Source organism: Dipodomys spectabilis, unplaced genomic scaffold, assembly GCF_019054845.1.
Source record: "Dipodomys spectabilis isolate Male_0828 unplaced genomic scaffold, ASM1905484v1 ptg000002l, whole genome shotgun sequence".
Classification (NCBI taxonomy): Eukaryota; Metazoa; Chordata; class Mammalia; order Rodentia; family Heteromyidae; genus Dipodomys; species Dipodomys spectabilis.
In genome coordinates, this window is record NW_024870679.1 from 21,667,134 (window position 1) to 21,685,709 (window position 18,576).

The 18,576-nt window shown below is 38.3% G+C and overlaps 1 protein-coding gene across 1 annotated transcript in view; it reads right to left on the reverse strand.

The window, feature by feature from the left end:
• Positions 1–11,843, reverse strand: part of Prkacb (protein kinase cAMP-activated catalytic subunit beta) — a 108,319-nt gene extending 96,476 nt beyond the window's left edge. Inside the window, exon 1 of the mRNA XM_042675407.1 lies at positions 11,577–11,843. Within this exon, the coding sequence (XP_042531341.1) occupies positions 11,577–11,622 (46 nt within the window). The 5' untranslated portion in view covers positions 11,623–11,843. The remainder of the gene's footprint in view (positions 1–11,576) is intronic.
• Positions 11,844–18,576: the final 6,733 nt, after the last annotated feature.

The window sequence follows — 18,576 nt, forward strand, 5'->3', positions numbered from 1 at the left end:
AAAAAATTATTTTTTCCTCTTTTCTGTGGCGTCAGGTTTTACCCAAACGCCACCCTTCCTGGTCAGTCAACTGAGTATACCACACATACTGCAAAATAATTAAACTTCAGTACATTAAAGACAAAAGGAGAAAGAGGAAGTATGATCAAATAGCAAACTGAAAATTAAGGGTGAAAAGGTGCATAGTTTTAAAATGAAATGTTGGATATACAGCTGGGTACTGTTTGCTCATACTTACAATCCTATCTGGGAGACTAAGATTGTTGGAATTGCAGTTCAAAGCCAGCCTGGGCAGAAAAAAAGTTTGAGGATTCATTTTCAAATAAATAGCTAGACAGTGGTGTTTATCTATTATCCTAGCTACAGGAAAGCTTAACATAGGTGGGTCAAACCCAAGTATGCATCTAGGCAGGAAAGCAAGACCCTATTTCAAAAATAGGTGGCAAAAATCAGGGGCTGAAAGTGTGGCTCAGAGGTAGGAAAATCTGTTTAGAAAAAGCAAGGCCCTAAAATCAAATTCAAAGAAGGAAGAAAGGAAAGAAGGGAGGGAAGAAAGGAGGAAGGATGGGAGGAAGGTAGGGAGGTAGGGAGATAAGAAGGGAGGGAGGGAGGAAGAAAGGGAGGGAGGGAGGAAGAAAGGGAGGGAGGGAGGGGGAAGAGGAGAGGGAGAGAGGGAGGGAAGGAATAGAAAGAGAAAGAGGTGAAAGGAGGGGAAGGACAGGACAGAGGAGAGAAAAAAGAGAAGACGAGGGAAGTGGAGAGAAGAGAAAAGAGGAGAGATGAGAGAGAACAACTCCTAAGAAAGAAAGAAGGAATCGGATCCAAAGCAATAGAGGAGGGATGGCTTTTCAGAGAAAGCTGTACAATGTGGCAGTTTTAAAAACTTGACCAAAAATCTACTTTACTTTCTAATGAATATGGATTCTAGTTAATTCACTTTTAATAAATATGCTGCAGAAAATGTAACTAACTGACTCTAGAAGGTCAGTCAGAAAAGGTAATAGGACTTCCCCTACATCTCTTACTTTCTTGGAACTCATCCAATCAAGTTGCCCAAGCCAGATGCAGAGGTATCTGTATTACAACTTACAGTATACAATTGGTATCAACAAGGAGACGTGTAAATGAGCAAACCTTCAGATGGTTCTAGGTTCCAGCTTTTGAGCTGAGTTAGTTACAGCAGAAGCCAAATAGATGAGAAATAAGCTTTTTGCTGAGCTCTGTCTAAATTGCACTTTTATAAAGAAAATAAATGTTGTAAGCTAGTAAATGTTGGAGTGGGTGTGGCAGCTCCTGTATTACAGCAAACAAAGAAGACAAAGTTAAAATACGGTAGGTGGTGTGAATTTTGATAGCTTTTATTTTCCTTGTGATTTGTGAGGCATCATCATCACTTAGAATGAGAAAGTAGAGAAGTTAGAGAGAAGAATGAAGAGCAGATGACTGAGCCAACCAGAGAAGTGTGGTCCAGTTGTCAAATCATGTTGACAGCCAATCTGAGATGACAATGAATTTATAGTCTACTTTGGTGAGGCTTTCTTTCTCCAGCATCGATTAACTCTTGACTGAAAGTACTGAGAACTGGATAGCTGACTTTTTCTGAGTTGAACTGAACTGATACATGATATAATATATGACAAAACAAATAAATGCAAAGGATTTGGGGAACGCCAACATCTCAACTAGTTGAGAAGGAAAGGAAGTTAGGAAGCAGTGGCTCACGCCTGTGATTCTAGCTACTGAGGAGGAAGAGAATTGAGGATACCTGCTCAAAACTAACCCTAGCAGACAAATGTTGTGAACATCTGGTTAACCAGTCTGGTTAACTGGTTATCTCCCAATTGACCAGCAAAAAGCTGAAAGTGGAGTTGTGGCTCAAGTAGTAGAGCTAAGCAAGAGCTTGAGGTGGGGGAGGGAGTCATGAATTTCAAGATAAGAAATTTTGATAAAGAATAATCATGGTGGAAATATTTTAAAAGTAAGCCCAAATGAGAAGACATTGTAATGTGAATGACACATACCCTGGTGATTCTTGAGCAGATAAATATAAAACTAAGGTCCTTAGTGAGACTACGTATCTGAAATGAAGTCCAGAGAAGGTAACTGGGGTAACATGGTCATGGTCAAAGAATTGAGAAGCAAAGCTCATAAATGGACCACCAATATAGAATTTGAAACTTGAATACAGAAAAACACTGAGAGCCAGGTAACAATTTTTTTGATGAATGAGAATGAGCAGAAGATTGGCAAACAACAGCAACAAGAATAGGGAAGAACACTGTCATTCAGTTGAATGATATAGGCTTCAAGTGATAGAATTTTTCAAAAGGTAAGCAGCAAAACAGGTTTTCCTAATCCAATGTCTTCCTCTTTTTTAATAGCAATCTCTTCCTCCCTATTAGTAAGTGCTGTAATTCTGATATATTAAGTCAAACAATTATGTTCTAAAAAGAGAAGGAAAGAAGTACCTTATCAGGTAAAACGGTTATTTTCTCTGCAAAGTTAATGCACTGCAGAAAAATTTCTTCCAACAAGGCAAGCAGGGTGTGATAAATACTTCTAAAATAGGGTTTAGCCAGGCACCAGTAGCTCAAACCTTTAACTATTCTGAAGGCTGAGATCTGAGGATTGCAGTTCAAAGCCATTCCAACCAGGAAAGTCCATCAGCCTCTTAATCTCCAATTAGTGCACGCGCACGTGCGAGCGTGCACATGTGTGCACATACACACACACACACAACCAGCTACACCTAGAGCTGTGGTTCAAGTGGTAGAGTACCAGCTTTGAGCAAGAAAGCTCAAGGGCAGTGCTCCTGAGTTCAAGCCCGAGGACCTGAACAAAATAAATAGGGTACAATTTTTATTCACTAAAGTATATATGATGCTAGCTTCCACCATGGCTTAAGCCAAAAACTGTGGTGCATTCTTGGGACTTTACACACCAAATCGGAGCAATACATCCACAAAATGTAGTGGATGAAACAACTGGAAAAAACAATGCAGAAAAGGAACTACAATTAGACATGTAAACATTTCCAGAATGGACTCAAAGTTTCTGCTTCAGGTTTATTCCTATATAAATGCCTACGTTACATTTTCACTCTAGTATGGCTCTGAGTCACATAATTCATATGTATCATAATATGCCTTATCATAAATATCTGTTAAGCATCTGTCTCTCAGTTTAAGAACAGAAATTAAACCTTATTTTAATTTGCAGCTGTGCTCTAGCACCGTGCTGGTTTAAGTAGGAAATCCTAAGTACTGATGAATGATCTCAAAACTACAGCCCAAGCCAGGCATAGTACAGAAAGCCTGTAACTCCAGTTACTCAGAAAGTAGAGATAGGAGATTTCAGTTCAAGTCAACCAAGACAAAAAGTGAGGCTCTATTTCAAAAACAACCCACATGCATGGCAATAGACATCTATAATCCTAACCACTTGGTAGGCAGAGGTAGAAGAATCCCAGTCCCAAACTGGCAAAAGTATGAGGCACTATCTGAAAAATAAACTACAGTAAAAAGTACTAGGGCATGGCTCAAGTGTAGAGTATTAACCTAGCAAGTGTGAGACTCTGAGTTCAATACCCAGTAACACATGTGTGTGTACATGTGCACATACCCACACACACCCACAGAGGAAGAGGAAAAAGAAGAGATACAGCCCACAATGAATTTTTTTTTTACAAATTTTAATCTTTTATCCTATTTTCTGACTCATACTCAACTAGTAAACTGAATTGGGATTAGAGAAGCTAAATTATCAACATAGCTGGCCTTTACAATAGAAGCTAAGTAATATCTGTATTAACATGTTATCTACAGTCTGTGGCTTACAACAGCCTCCAGATGGCTCTACAGAAATCTACTTATGAAGCATGCAGCACATAAAATGAATACTCCTTTCACAAAGTAGGCCCATAAACTGTTCAAATTTCAAGATCATTTCTTCAGCTTTTTTTGAGGATAAAGTGCAAGTGGAGGCATTGTTTGCAACAGACTTAAAGGCTTTAACAGTTGCCTTATAAGAAAACGAAAATTTCAGAAGTCACCAGAGAGTCAATACGTGGATTGCAGGCAATAGCAAACATAACATTCAACTATGGCCATAAAACCTGAATTTACACCTTGTTATAGCAAACCAAATAAAAGATGTGGCCTCTACACTGGGTTTTCTAAGGCAGACTAATTTCAATTAGGCTACTGCATCAATTCAGTTAAAAGAATTACAGATTTGATTTATAAAATCATCTGTAGAGAATTATTAAATCCACTTTATAAATGAAAAGTGAAAGCAAATTACCACAAAAAGCACCTTACATTCTACTTCTTGCAAGATTCTGATAACTATGTTTTTACCCAAACCTTTTATAACTCTACAAGCTACATGAAAATAGTAACTCATGGGCTGGGAAGGTGGCTCAGTGGTAGAGCGCTTGCCTTGCATGCATGAGGCCCTGGGTTCGATTCCTCAGCACCACATAAGCAAAAAAAAAAAAGAAAATAGTAACTCATTATATGTCATACCATACACTAAATATAACAACAAAAACTAAATTAGCCTTATCTCTATATCAAGGTAAACTATTACTTGTATAATAATAATAAACTTCCATATTAGCAAGAAAAAGATCAGATTTATAGGAAATTCTTAAATGAATTTTTCTTTTTTCTTTTTCTTTTCTTTTCTTTTTTTGTGGTCATGGGGCTTGAACTCTGGGCCTTCAGCTCTTCAGCTCTTCAGCTCAAGGCTAGCACTCTACCACTTGAGCCACAATGGCACCTCCGGTTTTTTCTGGGATTTATTGGAGATAAGAGTCTCACAGACTTTGCTGCCTGGGCTGGCTTTGAACTGCGATCCTCAGATCTCAGTCTCCTGAGTAGCTAAGATTACAGGCATGAGCCACTGACACTCAACAAAGAATGGCTTTTTAAAGAAAGAATAAGTGTTCAATATGATGTAGTACTGACTTGTGTGTAATTTACCTCCTATAAATGTCATATGTTCATATTTACGTTTTTCATTAAAACTTAAGATGTATTTGTATAAGGAAATTTGATCATATATATTAATATTTAGTAATTCTATACACTATTTTCTGTAAAACTGTGTATTCTATAGATACATACCTCATAAATTATACGTTTTTATTTCATCAATTAAATATAGTATCAAAATTAGTTATGGTTAACCCTTCTGGCTAATAGAATCTTAACAGCTATCCTGGCTTACCTAGTAAGCTATGGCTTACTTTTCTAAGCTGGCTTTCTTGTCTCTTAATTATCCTGCTGCCAGCAATGCAAAACAACAATCTACCTAGATGCTAAGTGGGAGGGGGGGGGGGGGGCCTGATCAGAAGAGGACTGATGACTCCTGAATAGAAGATTATCTTCTGCTGTAGGTAAAGATGCACACAAAGAATCATAAAATCATGGGGCTCATTTAAAATAAGGTAATATGTATTTAGCATCAAAATAGATCAACCATCTTTAATTTTTTTTTTTAACCCAAGGAAATCGATTCCCAAGTACCTCTGCACTGGATTATCCTTTAAAAGCAAGTCTGGCAAGCCAAACACTGAGGCTCACACTTATACTCTACTCAGGAGGCAGAAATCAAGATTATGTTAAGGCCAGCCCAAGCAAAAAAAATTGAGATACGCCTCCTCTCACCATTTCTCAACCAATAAAAAGCTGGTGTGGTGTGGTAGCACTTGCCTGTCATCCCAGCTAAACCAGAAAAGTAAAAAGGAGAACTGTGGTCCACATTGCCGAGGACATAATCTCAAGATTTAAAAATAACCAAAGCAAGTAGGACTTGCATGGTTCAAGCAGTACAGTGCTTGACAAGCAAGTAAAAGGCCCCCCAGTTCAAATCCTCATATCACCAGAAAAAAAGTTTGTAAAATAAAAGTTTCAAAGATATACATAAGATGAGATCACCGAATTCATTCCTAATCAACATACAATTTTAGAAAAAAGCCCAATGAAAGCTTAAGCACTGACATTCAGCATTAGAAACTGTAAAATTTTAATTTTAGCACAAGCCCAAAAGAAATTTAACTTTGTAGTCAATTTTTATAGATTAAAAACATGTCATTAAAATAGAATAATTTGTTCACTAAGCTTACACATATTCATTAGAAAGAAATGTTGAGGAATTATAAGAAAATGTAAATCCAGAATTCTCTTGGTCTATAAACACTGGTGAGATCCACAAATTACCAAAATACAGGAAGGCTGTCATTTTTATTACATGCAAAATCAGTTATGTTCTAAACCTAAGGTTATCTAAACTGTAAAATAACATGTGGAAGTTAAAAATTCAGTTCTTCAGTGGCATGGCCACATTCCAAGTCATCAAGAGCTGCATGTGGCTACCTATTCACAATATAGATGGAGAACAATTCCAGCATCACAGAAAGCTAGAATGGATAGCACTATGCTCAACTAGGGTAAAGAGCAAAGTTCTAAATACATTAAAAAATTGTAATACAAGTTCAATTAATACTTTGGAGGCTGGCCATTTAACAGAAAGGGATGCTATACATTTACAAAAGAGAAAAATAGTGACATTAATTTAACATGGTTAATTTGACATTTTACCATGTTGAATGTGAAGGCTTCCAAGGTAATTTAATCTCTGAACCTCATTTTACAATGAAACAATTCATCTAAAGAATGTGCATGGAAAAGTATCCTTTCTTAATAGATTATATTCAAGTAGTTATTATTGAAACGATGTCACCAAAATAATAATGAAGTGAATAAGGTCTATGCTATTCTGTATCTCCTTTACGCTGGATACACATGTTTACTGTGTTCAACACGTGTTGGGATTCCAGGCTCTGGGATCAGGTTGCCTAAATTCAAATGATGGCCCGGGATTTATTCTCTGAACAACCTTAAAAAATAATTTAAGTTCTTTGAGCTTCTAATCCCTCATCATAAAATGGAGTAATAAATGAACTGTTTCCTAGAGTTAAAAAGATTATGTAAATATATGCATGCAAAACACTTGAGAAAATCTGGCACATAAGAGTCCTCAAAAAAATGTTAGTTGTTCAGAAACTAACAAAGAATCAACAACTAACTGACAAATGGACAAATGAGCTAAATAGAGACTTCTCTGAAAAAAGAAGCAAAAATGGCCAAGAGACATATGAAAAATGCTCAGCATCTCTGGCCATAAAAGAAATGTCAAAACAAGACCGAGATTCCATCTCACCCCAGTTGGAATGGCTATCATCAAGAACACAAACAACTGATGCTGGCAGGATGTTGGGGGAAAGGAACTCTAATACACTGCTGGTAAATATGTAAAGTTGCTAAACCACTGTGGAAAGCAGTAGTTTAATAAAACTAAACATAGAACTACTGTATGGTCCAGCAATACTACTCCTGGGAATTTATCCAAAAGATTACAAGTAAAGCCACTTGCACAACCATGTTGTTAGCTGTACTATTCACCACAGCTAGGGTATGGAAATAGCCCAGATGCCCCTCAATGAATGGACAGATGGATCAAGCAAATGTAGTATATGTACCCAATGGAATCTTACTTATCCATTAGAAAAATATTATGTTAAGTGACATCAGGTCCCGAGAGACAAAGGATGGATGTTTTCTCTCATATAAGCAAATATACATAGGGGTTTAGGCAGTGTATAAAAATGTATTAACCAAAGTATGGTATTTGCAGGGGAGAATTCAAATAGTGTAATTCCTTAGAAAAACTAACTCATAGTTAGTGAGTTAGAAAAACTAATTCAGAGGAAAATGTTACCTGAAATGTGTGGGAGGAGGTAAAACAGGGGGTAGACAAATTGAGGAAAAGTGGGGGAGGGATGTAGTCTTAATATTCAAGAACTATCTTATGAAACTGAGAAAACTGAGGGCAGGGGTGGGGTTGGGAGGGATGGAAGAGAATGAGGAAAGGAGTGACATGGATTAAGATGCACTGTACTTATAAACTCATTGAATGACAACCCCTTTGTACAATTACTTAAAGACAAAAATATAATTTTAGAAAGTTGTTCAGAAATTTGCATTTTGTTTTTTGCTGAACCTGATGTACAGATGACTTTCTCTAGTCAATTTCTACTGGCCTTCACAGAGGAACTCCACAACATTCAATGACCACTCTATAACAACTAGGCTACAGGTTGATTTTACACTTGATTTTACACTTAAAGTCACGGGAGACTTTACATCCAAATCGCTGCAACACTTAGTCCTCTACAACTCTACCAGTGTGTAATACAAATCCGTATAAGAATCCTATAGCTATATTTCTTTTTCTTTTTTTGCTGTTTTATAGATAGATTGACTGTTATTGTAAAAATGATATAGAGGGACTATAGTTACCTACGTCAGATAATGAATACATTTTTTTCATTTAATACAGTACATTTCTTGTCAAGCTTGTTACCCCTCCCCCATTTTTCTCCTACTTTCCTTCCCCCCCATCTCAGTCACCCCTTCTCTCACACTCTCCTAGTTTTTCCCTCTCATCCCCAATTAATTAATTTTCAACATAGGGTCTAGTATCACTGCTACACTTGTTCACCTTTTGTTGCCCCTTTTCTGTGCCCCTCCTTTCCCTCTCAAAACAGATAAAATTACAAACAAGACACAAGGTAACCTGTAGCTATATTTCTAAAAGGAAACAAAAGAATATGCCAGGTTAAAAGAAGTGTCTTGCTTTGTGTTGGTGATTTCAGCGAATAAAAGGTAGGTACTTATTCAAAGTAAAGCACTTTTGAATGAGAAGAGCTTAAAATGTTCCAGAAAATTATATACTTACTTAATTTTGTTTAAGTTTAGACTCTATAGTAGTGGATATTTAAATAACTCTATTCAAATTTTGAAAAAAAAATTGTTTTCAGAATTTTGAAAAGAAACACATACAATAGGTATGTGTTTTGAAACTCATCAATTTAATTTCTTAGTTCAATACAGAAAAACAAAGTATCCAAATTAATGCTGCCTCAACAAACTGTGGAGATGAGAATGGAGTCTCCCTGGTTTTAAGGTCTTATCTGAGAAAATATTTATTCTATGATTAGAGGGGTAGATTTTAGCTGGGCACTAGTGGCTCATGCTTATAATCCTATGAGATTCCTTAGAATACGCTTAGAATCCTGTGAGATTATAATTCTATGCTTACAATCCTCTGAGATTCAGAGGCTCCTAAGTCAAAGTCAGGTAGGCAAAACAAAATCCAAAATAACCATCATAAAGCAGGGTTAGAAGCATGGCTCAAATGGTAGAGGGCAACAACCAAGAGTGAGCAAGGGCAAGGTGACAGACAGACAGACAGATAGACAGACAGATTTTTAACAGAGTACAACATAAGCATCAGATAGTCAAACTCCACTTACCTTTATTCTCAACTTCATTCTTCAAAGTATTTTTACTTACATGGTTCCCAGTTAACACCAAAATGTGAAAATATTTTGAAAGTACATGCATTAGTAATTAGTGATGCAAATGGAGCAAATGGAGGTCATCAGATCTATTACTTACTCTGTTATTATTAATAATATGATCTCAACTCTGGCTTATTCAGAGGTCATGCACTATGGTTTTGAAATGGAATGATTGCACAGGCTGATCTCTAAGATCACTTGTTATTTCTCAAAGTTTATTCCACTGTAGTTTTTAAAAAAACTTTATTCAACTGTAGTCTAAATAACTACATACAAATTTTTTTAAAAATTAAGAGCTAATTCTTTTTAAAATACACAAAATAGCTCGATATTATAGTAAGAGTCAATCTTTCATTAAGTTTTTAGACATAATACAATTTCTTTGTTCACTACAACAGAGCAGCAACATATACCTGATAACATTGCTCCAAATGAAACTATAGGCACCAATCAAGACATGATATTTCATATGATTTTCCTTGTGAAACTGTGACTGTTATCTTCTTTGTCACTTTACAACAGATTATTATAATGACTTTTCAGTTTCCATTGGTTAATTTATATAAAAAGCTAGCTAACAACCTTAAAACTTTGGAAAGAATTTTTGTAGAAATAGTTTAAATGTGTTTAGGCAGGCATTTAAAGTTTCCACTATGTTTACTATGAGTTGAAAACTAACAGTGTCTAGAGGAAAACTAGACAGAAATATATGAGTCAAAGCATAAAATACAATCACTATACAGGAACACTTTATGAAAACCACTGATATGATTCAATTACCAAACACACTGTAACACAATTAGTATTAAGTTTTTTAATAGAACTTAATCAGCGAAACTGACAATTGATAAGATATAAATATAAATATAATTGATAAGATATAAATAATTCTTCATACTTTCTGTAATACTTCTATTTTTGTATAATGTCTTACTACATTTAAAAAAAGATAATGAAAGTTCTACTTTTTAAATTCAACATTGCACACAGAACAGTATGTTCATTATAAAGTTTGTAGGATAGTTCATCATTCTTTCCTGGAACTCCTGAAATTTAACACCAAAACTTTATTTTTGAAACATAAATGATATGATCTTATCCTATTTACAAGGCATAAAATTAGAAAAAACCCTTTTAAGTCAATTGTACCTATTCACTCATAAAGGAAAAAAGCTCTTTCCATCAAGGTAAGTTATAAAGTTAAGTCTAAGTCTTCAGTTACAAACAGAATTCTAAATGGATAGTTTTGAACAAATGATCAAGTTTAAATGCTGGATTGTCTCTACTACTGGGGAAAACAAATAGTAAACATGGTTATTTACTCATGAATTATAAAAACCTTTACAAAAACAAACCACTTTTTCCCACAACCCATTTTGCTACGTGTGCAACATGTGTATGTTCCTATATAAGGAACGGTCCATTTTAAGGATTTTTTTTTTCTGTTTTGCTCTTTGGTTCAAAGTGTTCCAAGTCTTCGCTCTCAGCTCTCAGAATTCAACAGCTTCAGAAAGTACTTGGACTCCCAAAGATCTTGAAGTTCTACAGACCTTGTAGCAGATCCTTGGAAGTCTCGAGAAAAGGCAAGCCTGCCTCACTTTTCTCCCTCATGGATAAAGTTGCCATTTGAGTTTGTGTTCCCCACTCCTAATCTGAAGACACCAGCTGACCCTCAGGATTAACCTTCCCTGAGGAGCACCACCTTAGCAACCCCTCATCTAGTGCTAAGACGGACTGAGGCTCTAGAGATGGAGGGAAAAGAGCCAACTTTGTCCACGGCACTACCTGTAGCTTCCCAAAGACAGGATCGGGGTGCTGGTGGGGAACCAGCCCGGACCATATTTGGGGAAGTGTTCCAGATTGTGTGCGGTCCTCCTCGCTCCAGGGAGAAAGGGAATCTCCGGGACCGCCCGCGCCCTCTCCATCCGCCCGCTCAGGGCGCTCAGCCCCCATCCCGGTGCTGGGGGCGGGGGCGGAGCAGGAGGAGGAGGAGGAGGAGGAAGGCAGCCGTTCCCGGTGGCCGCAGCTAGGCCTGGACCGTGCCAGCGGCCTCGCGGGCTCCGACCCGGGGTGGTGCTCCGGCCCGCAGCGCCCCACGCGCCCACAGGGGGCCCAGCCCGAGCCGCGGCCCCAGCCTCGCACTCACCGCTCTCCACCTCGCTGCCTTTCTTGGCGGTGGCCGCGTTGCCCATGGCCGGGGCGATGGCTCCGAGGGGTCAGGGAGGGGAAGGGGAAGGGGGGCTGGGCCGTCCCCGCCGCACCACAGTCCGCGGCAACTCCCGCTTCGGCTCCAGTCAGGGCAGCGAGTGCGCCACCACGCAGGTGCCCCAAGTCCGGGAGGGAAGATCGGCGGGGCGTGGGGACAAGGGTCCGCCAAGTCCCCGGTAGCGGGCACTAGCGGCGGCGGCGGCGGCGGCGGCGGCGGCGGTAGTGGCGGCGGCGAGCGGACACTCCCCCTTCTCCCGGCCCGCCCTCCTTGCGCGCCCCCGGCAGCCGCACTCCGCGAGCTCGGCTTCAGCCCGCGGGCGGGCAGGCGGGCGCTCGCGCCGGAAGTGACGTCGCGCGAGACCCCCCCCCCCCCGCGGGAGGGTGCGCGCGCGCGCGCGCGCGCGCGCGCGATGGGCCGCTGCTTTGCGGGGCGGAGGCGGCGGGGCATTCCCCCCTTCTTGGGCTTCCCCGGCTGGTGCTGCGAGGCCCATCGTGGGTCTGGGAGGCAGGCACCATGGTAACCATTAGCTTAGAAAAACGCAGGATCCCCGCGTTCCCGCGTGCTGGAGTGAGCCGGCGGGGGGCCGTGCCAGGGCGCCTGCTTGCTTGCGTGTGTACCCTGTGCCCACAGCCTCGGCCCCGCGGACCGCAGGCCCAGCTTTGGGCCTCAGCTCCGGGCAATGCCTGGCCTGCAGGCCTGGGCTGAGCCTTGCAGAGCTGGGTGTTCTCAGCGGCCAGCGCGTTGTTCTGGTCCCTGAACTCCACTCCCGAGCCTTCTCCCACCGTGGCCCTGTCAGGTTTCCCAGGATGAGAGAAAGGAGACTGCTACTACTACTTTTGCACCATCACATGTAGCAGCTTTCTGTGTGGATTTCACAATAAGTACAGTCCCGTGTGATACGTGGCTCTTTATTAGTCTGTATTAGAGCATATGGATTTGCTGTGAGTTTTATTGGAAAATTTCGATAACCTCTCTGGTATCTTTTGTTCCATGTTCCCTTGAGCTTCTCTCTGAAATCACTTATCCCAAATTCAGAATAGACTGGTTAACTTCTGAAGGGACTGAGACTCATAAATTTATTTTGCATTCTTAGGGCATCAAGCACAGTAGATGCTTAATGGATACCCGTTGACTTACAAGTACTGAGGAATTTTTGCAGAATTTTAGAAATCTTATTACTAACAAAAATGCTGACAGTTTTCAGCAAATTCTGCTGCTTTTTATTGTACATGTTAAATTTCTGAATATATATATATATATATATAGTATTACAAATGCTACCAAAATAGTAACTCATTTGGTTCCATAAAAAAAATCTTATTCATTATGTAGTATTATCATCATCTTTTTCCTTGGGAGCAAACAGACACAGATGTTGAGGTTGCATAGCTACTGTGTGGTGGAAGCAGTATTTGAATTGAAGGAATTAAAAACCTGTCTTCTTAGCTCAGCTTGGTAGCTCAAAGCTGCAATCTTAGCTGCCCGGGACTGAGTCCTGAGGATTGTAGTTTGAACACAACCCAGGCAGGACAGTCTATGAGCCTCTTATCTCCACTTAACCAGCAAAAAGCCAGAAGTGGAGTTGCGCCTTAAGTGGTAGAGTGCTATCTTTGAGCAAAAACAGCTAATGACAGCATCAAAGCCTTGAGCTCAAGCCTCAAAGATAAAATGTCATCTCAAAATATGCCAAACTGGTAGGTGTCCTATTTCAAACTGAAATTACTTGAGGACTGTAACTTTAGAAGGAAGCATTTTTCCCATGTTTCATTATATACACCAAGCCATATTCTTTGGGAAAGATGTCCTTCACATGCTAAGGCTGGGGGGCAGGGCTGGGGGAGAAACAGCCTTGACCACAAAACACCAGTATTTGGGGCCACAATAAACCTGAATTAAGCAAACCCTTTGACATAACTCCATGTTTTCTGCTAGCTTCTATATGCCCCTACATACATCTATTAGTAGAATTAACTGCCCTAGTCCAAATATCCATTTGTCCAGTGTTTACTTCACAAATGCATTGTTATTTGTCTAAGACATATGAAAGTACTATGCTTTGGTCATTTCTTCAGTGTTTCCTTTTTTATGAAAATCCTTTGTATTTGTAGTTAATTTACTCTTGTATTAATTGTGTATCTACATCCAGTCAAAGAGCTTATATAAGAACTGAGATGGAATAGAAGACATTTCTATCCTCTTAAGGAATCTAGACATATGTGGTCCAAAGTGTGGCCTTTGCCCATAGTGTTAGATATTGTGGTATGTTACACTCCTCTGTGCAAAATCCTATTGATAGATGCACAATTACTTTACTTATTGATAATATTCAATATATTGTTTTCTGGGTTTCTATTAAACTAAACTAAAAAATATCAGAAACTCAAGTAGACTAGTTGATGTGAGGTTTTTATGATAGCAAGCAACAATTTTAAATCTCTTTTTTTTTTTGTGCTGGTACTGGGGTTTGAACTCAGAGCTCCTGCCTTCTCTTGTTTAGCTTTTTCCACTCAAGGCTTGGCCCTCTACCACTTGAGAGACATCTCTACTTCCTACAGTTTGCTAGTTAAAAAAGTCTCTTGATTTGTGTGCCTGGGCTGGCTAGACACATGGATTCTCAAATCTCAGACACCTGAATAGTGATTAGTTATCCTGAGTTAACAGTGCCATGCTCATATCCTTTGTGCATGTGACACATTTAGCTTTGTACATGTGATATTGTGTCCTACATACCAAAAAAGTTCAATAAGTAGCAAAAAGTCATACATATACCAAATTTTAATATATTCTACTCTAGAAAGTGTCCTTCTAGAATTTGAGAATGCTCAGACTGCCTTCAGACTTTCCTTCCTTTCTATTTCTTTTGCTATACTACAGGCTTGTTAGGCAGGTACTCTATCCTTTGAGTCATCTCTGCATCCCTTTGTACTTTAGTTAATTTTCAGATAGGAACTTAATTGTTTTCCCTGGAGCCAGCTTGGATTGCCATCTTCCTTTCTCTGCCACCCAAATAGACAGATATGAATTTGCGGGCTCTACCCTAAGCATAAATCTTTGCAAAGACCAAATTTAGTGAGTAAAGAGTGATTCTACACATAATTTTCACTTTCTTTAACATGATTTTCAATTCTAGGTATGGAATAAGAGGCCTGATATCTGCTTAGTAAACAATTTATAAAGGATTCAATTGGCCCTTCTTAAAAGTTAGTGCCAGAGTGAAATTATAACACTGCTTTTGTCAATACAAACTCCAAGTGTTAAGAGAAAACATGGTGGTGAGGGAAAGGGATTATAACCAACACCATTGTTTCCCTTCCTTAATACATAATACATGCAGAAAAACGGCTTATATTGATTTTGGATAGTCTGATTTTACTACCCTTTTTAAAAAACAAGAATTATAGCAAACTATCTGTTATTTCACTGTTGTGCTATGCATCTTTGACATGTATTAAGAGAACAAAGATAGCATCCAAATTTCAAGCCATTTGCTGCTTCATAAAATCATCAACTTGATACAGGACCTTTCATGAAATTCAAACTTTTATATTTGAATCCTGTGTTTGATCAAAGTGAAAAGAGAAGAATTTGGTCACTCAATGGATTAGAGTCATGTTCATGTTGTCACCAGACAAACCAGAAGTCTGCATAGTAAGCTTAGTAAAAAGGCTTGAGTCTCTCCATGACCCAGCAATCCCACTTCTGGGCATTTACCCAAATGACTTCAAACAAGGCCATACTAAAGCTACCAGTACAACTGTTTATCACAGCATTATTCACCATAGCTAAGATATAGAACCAACCCAGATGCCCCTCAGTAAATGAATGGATCAAGAAAATGTGGCACACACACACACACACACACACACACACACACACACACACACACACACACACACACACACACACACACACACACACTATGCTTCCATCAGAAAGAATGACACCACCCCATTTGTTAGGGAATGGAAAGACTTGGAAAAAGTCATATTAAGTGAAGTAAGCCAGGCCCAAAGAAACATAGGTCCCATGGCTTCCCTTATTTGCAATAATTAGTATATATTTAGGACATCTTATCAGATGAGCAGAAAAACTCAAAAGCTATGTACACATGACCATATAAGGTGATGCTAAGTGAAATGAACCCAAGATATGGACACAAGAGGTCTTTCTTTGTTATTGTTGTTTTTAATGTACTATGTGATTTTTTTTTGTTTCTTCTGTATGTTCTCCCCCCTAGGATATATCCCCTGTTGTCACTATACTTGATTTTGCTAATCTGCATCTTGTATATATGTTTGTCTAATTTGGGGAGGGGAAAGGTAATAACAAAATGCTGAAACAAGGAAACAGGATGACCCATTGCATGATACCCACAAGACAGTGTATTGGAAATGAACTTTACAACTTCAGAATCAGGGGGAGAGGAGTGAGGGAGGTGGGGGAGAGAAGGGATAGTAGGAGAAAACTATAAGGGAAGGGGTAACAATGCTCAACAAGAAATGGACTCATTGCCTAACTCATGTAACTGTAACCCCTCTGTACAGTAGCTTTACAATAAAATACAATAAATACAAAAAGCTTGGCTCTTTATAGACAGAAAAATCATGATTTTGTTCTTGTTTTGCCAATATTTGTGATTGCCACATAAATTACTTAATTCCCTTTGACTTTAATTTCCCAAAGTGTAAAGTTTTACAAATAAAATTGAATCTTTACTAAATTAGAAAAATTTTGTTAAATAAGAGTTAATAACTATAACTCTTATTCCTACACCTCAATGACATCCTATTTTCTTTCATTTATGTGTTAGCAGCTACCATTTAACAAGGTTGGTTACAATAAATTTAAAGAATTGCTACTGAATGCCAAACATGATGGGAGGGGCAAATAAAAATAAAACTGTTCCCTATACTCAAGAAGTTGTAAAGCAAGTTAAACAAGTATGTAAGCGATGTCATAAAATTTTGCTATAGTATAAAAATGCAATATGGTGTAAATAAGAAAGAAGAAAAGCAATTATTTTCTCTCTTGGGTGCTGTAATAACAGACATCAGAATGAAGAAGCTAGAACTCTTTCATTCAAGATGTGACTTGTGTCATTCTGAATTTGAGCTGATGGGGAGTTATAAGCACTAGTGATTATGAACAGCAAACAAATATAAATGTCCAATAAATTCAGGAGTTTGGCTCTCTTCAAATTAAGGTGAGTCAAATCCATGACTCTCAATGAAATAATAAGACAAAGACAGCTTAGAATAGACAGTTACAAATCAGAGACAGAGGAATCAGAAAAGGAGGCTGGTGTCCTAGGAGCCCATAGTGACCAAGTAAATTTAGAGAGCAATAGAAAAAAGAGCCATAGAAGAAAAAGAGTATATTACATAATTGAGCACATGCGAAAAATGGACACTAAGAAAAACAAGTTCACCGGAAAAATATGCAACTCTTTGTAGGGAGAGAAAAGGAAACTGAAAAACCAGTTTAGTGCATCAAAACTAGGAAGTTCCAAAGTGCTGAAGCAGCAGTAGCTGCTTGATACAACCTATGGAATGAAACAAAACAAACCCAACTGAACTCTTTCTATTGTATTCCTTTACCCATAACCTAATTTGTAAGGAAAAAATCCATTGGCCTACATTGAATTAAGTTTCTGTCCTGTACTCAGAATAAGACAACTGTTTAGCCATCCCATGGGACACTTGGGGGGGGGGGGATGGCAGGAATTTCCCATTATCTAAAGACTGTGGAACAATAAAAAAAATCCACTACAGAGTATTTATTTAATAAAGACAAGTATTTCTTCTCAGGGAGTTATCTTAAAGTACTTCTTTCCTCCTCCAAAGCCTGGGTGGACTTAATCATACATTCATAGACATTTTAGTTACAAAAAATACAAGAGATAGTTTGGTACTTGATGTGCTAGGAAGAATTATGCGCTTTCCAAAGGAATCCGTCCCAAATTTTAGATTCTGTGGATATCTTACCTTTTATGACAGACAAAATAGAAGATTTTTATTAGCTGATAATAAAATAGGAGATTATCCTGTTTTATCCCTCAGGGTTCAACATAATTACATGGTTCTTTAAAAGAGGCAAAAGAGGAAGTCAGAAGGTGTAACATAAGGATTGGCCCCGACTGTTGATTTTGAAGATGGAAGAGGTAAAAAAAAAATCATAGAATGTGATCAGCATCTAAAAACAGGAAAGTAAAGAGTCTGCCCTATTGTCTCCTGAAATATAAACAGTCCTGGTGTACCTCGATTTTATTCCAATGAGACTAGGGTCAGATTTCAGACCTACCAAACTGTAAGAAAATATTGTGCTGTTTAAAGTCACCAAGTTTATGGCAATACCTACCTCATTCCATTTTAAAAATAGAGTAAATAGGAAGTTAAATTAAATGAATTCATAAATTGCCCAAGGCACAATATCTCAAGATACTGTTCAGTAAACTTCACACAACATGTTAGAAACTTTTACCACTAAAATTCATGATTATTTGGAAAACAGGAAAGCTAAAAAATGAAAAGCACTTTCAACTTTCTTCTAAATTGTTTTGTTAAGTAAGTGCCTCTTTAAAGTCTAGTTAATGACAACAAAGTTAAATATAATTTCTCAATTTTTCTTGCCTGGAAGTTGAAGTGATTACTTAAGCAAAATTTTTGGAATATGCCAGCATCATTGTTGGAAATTTAGGTAACTTCATTTCTTTTTTACTTTTTATGTGACAATTATACCTTGATATTCATTTCCAAATAATTAGTATGTATCATATGTTATTATAAAAATGTTTGTCTTTGAATAAATAGAGGTGCTCAATAAAGGTGTGTTTTAAATCAATAATAAGCAAACACAAATAGAAAAAGCTGAATTGTTCTGTCTAAATAAGGAAAAGTTCAGAATTCCAGGAGGAAGTAAGGAAGAGGGACAGAAGAAT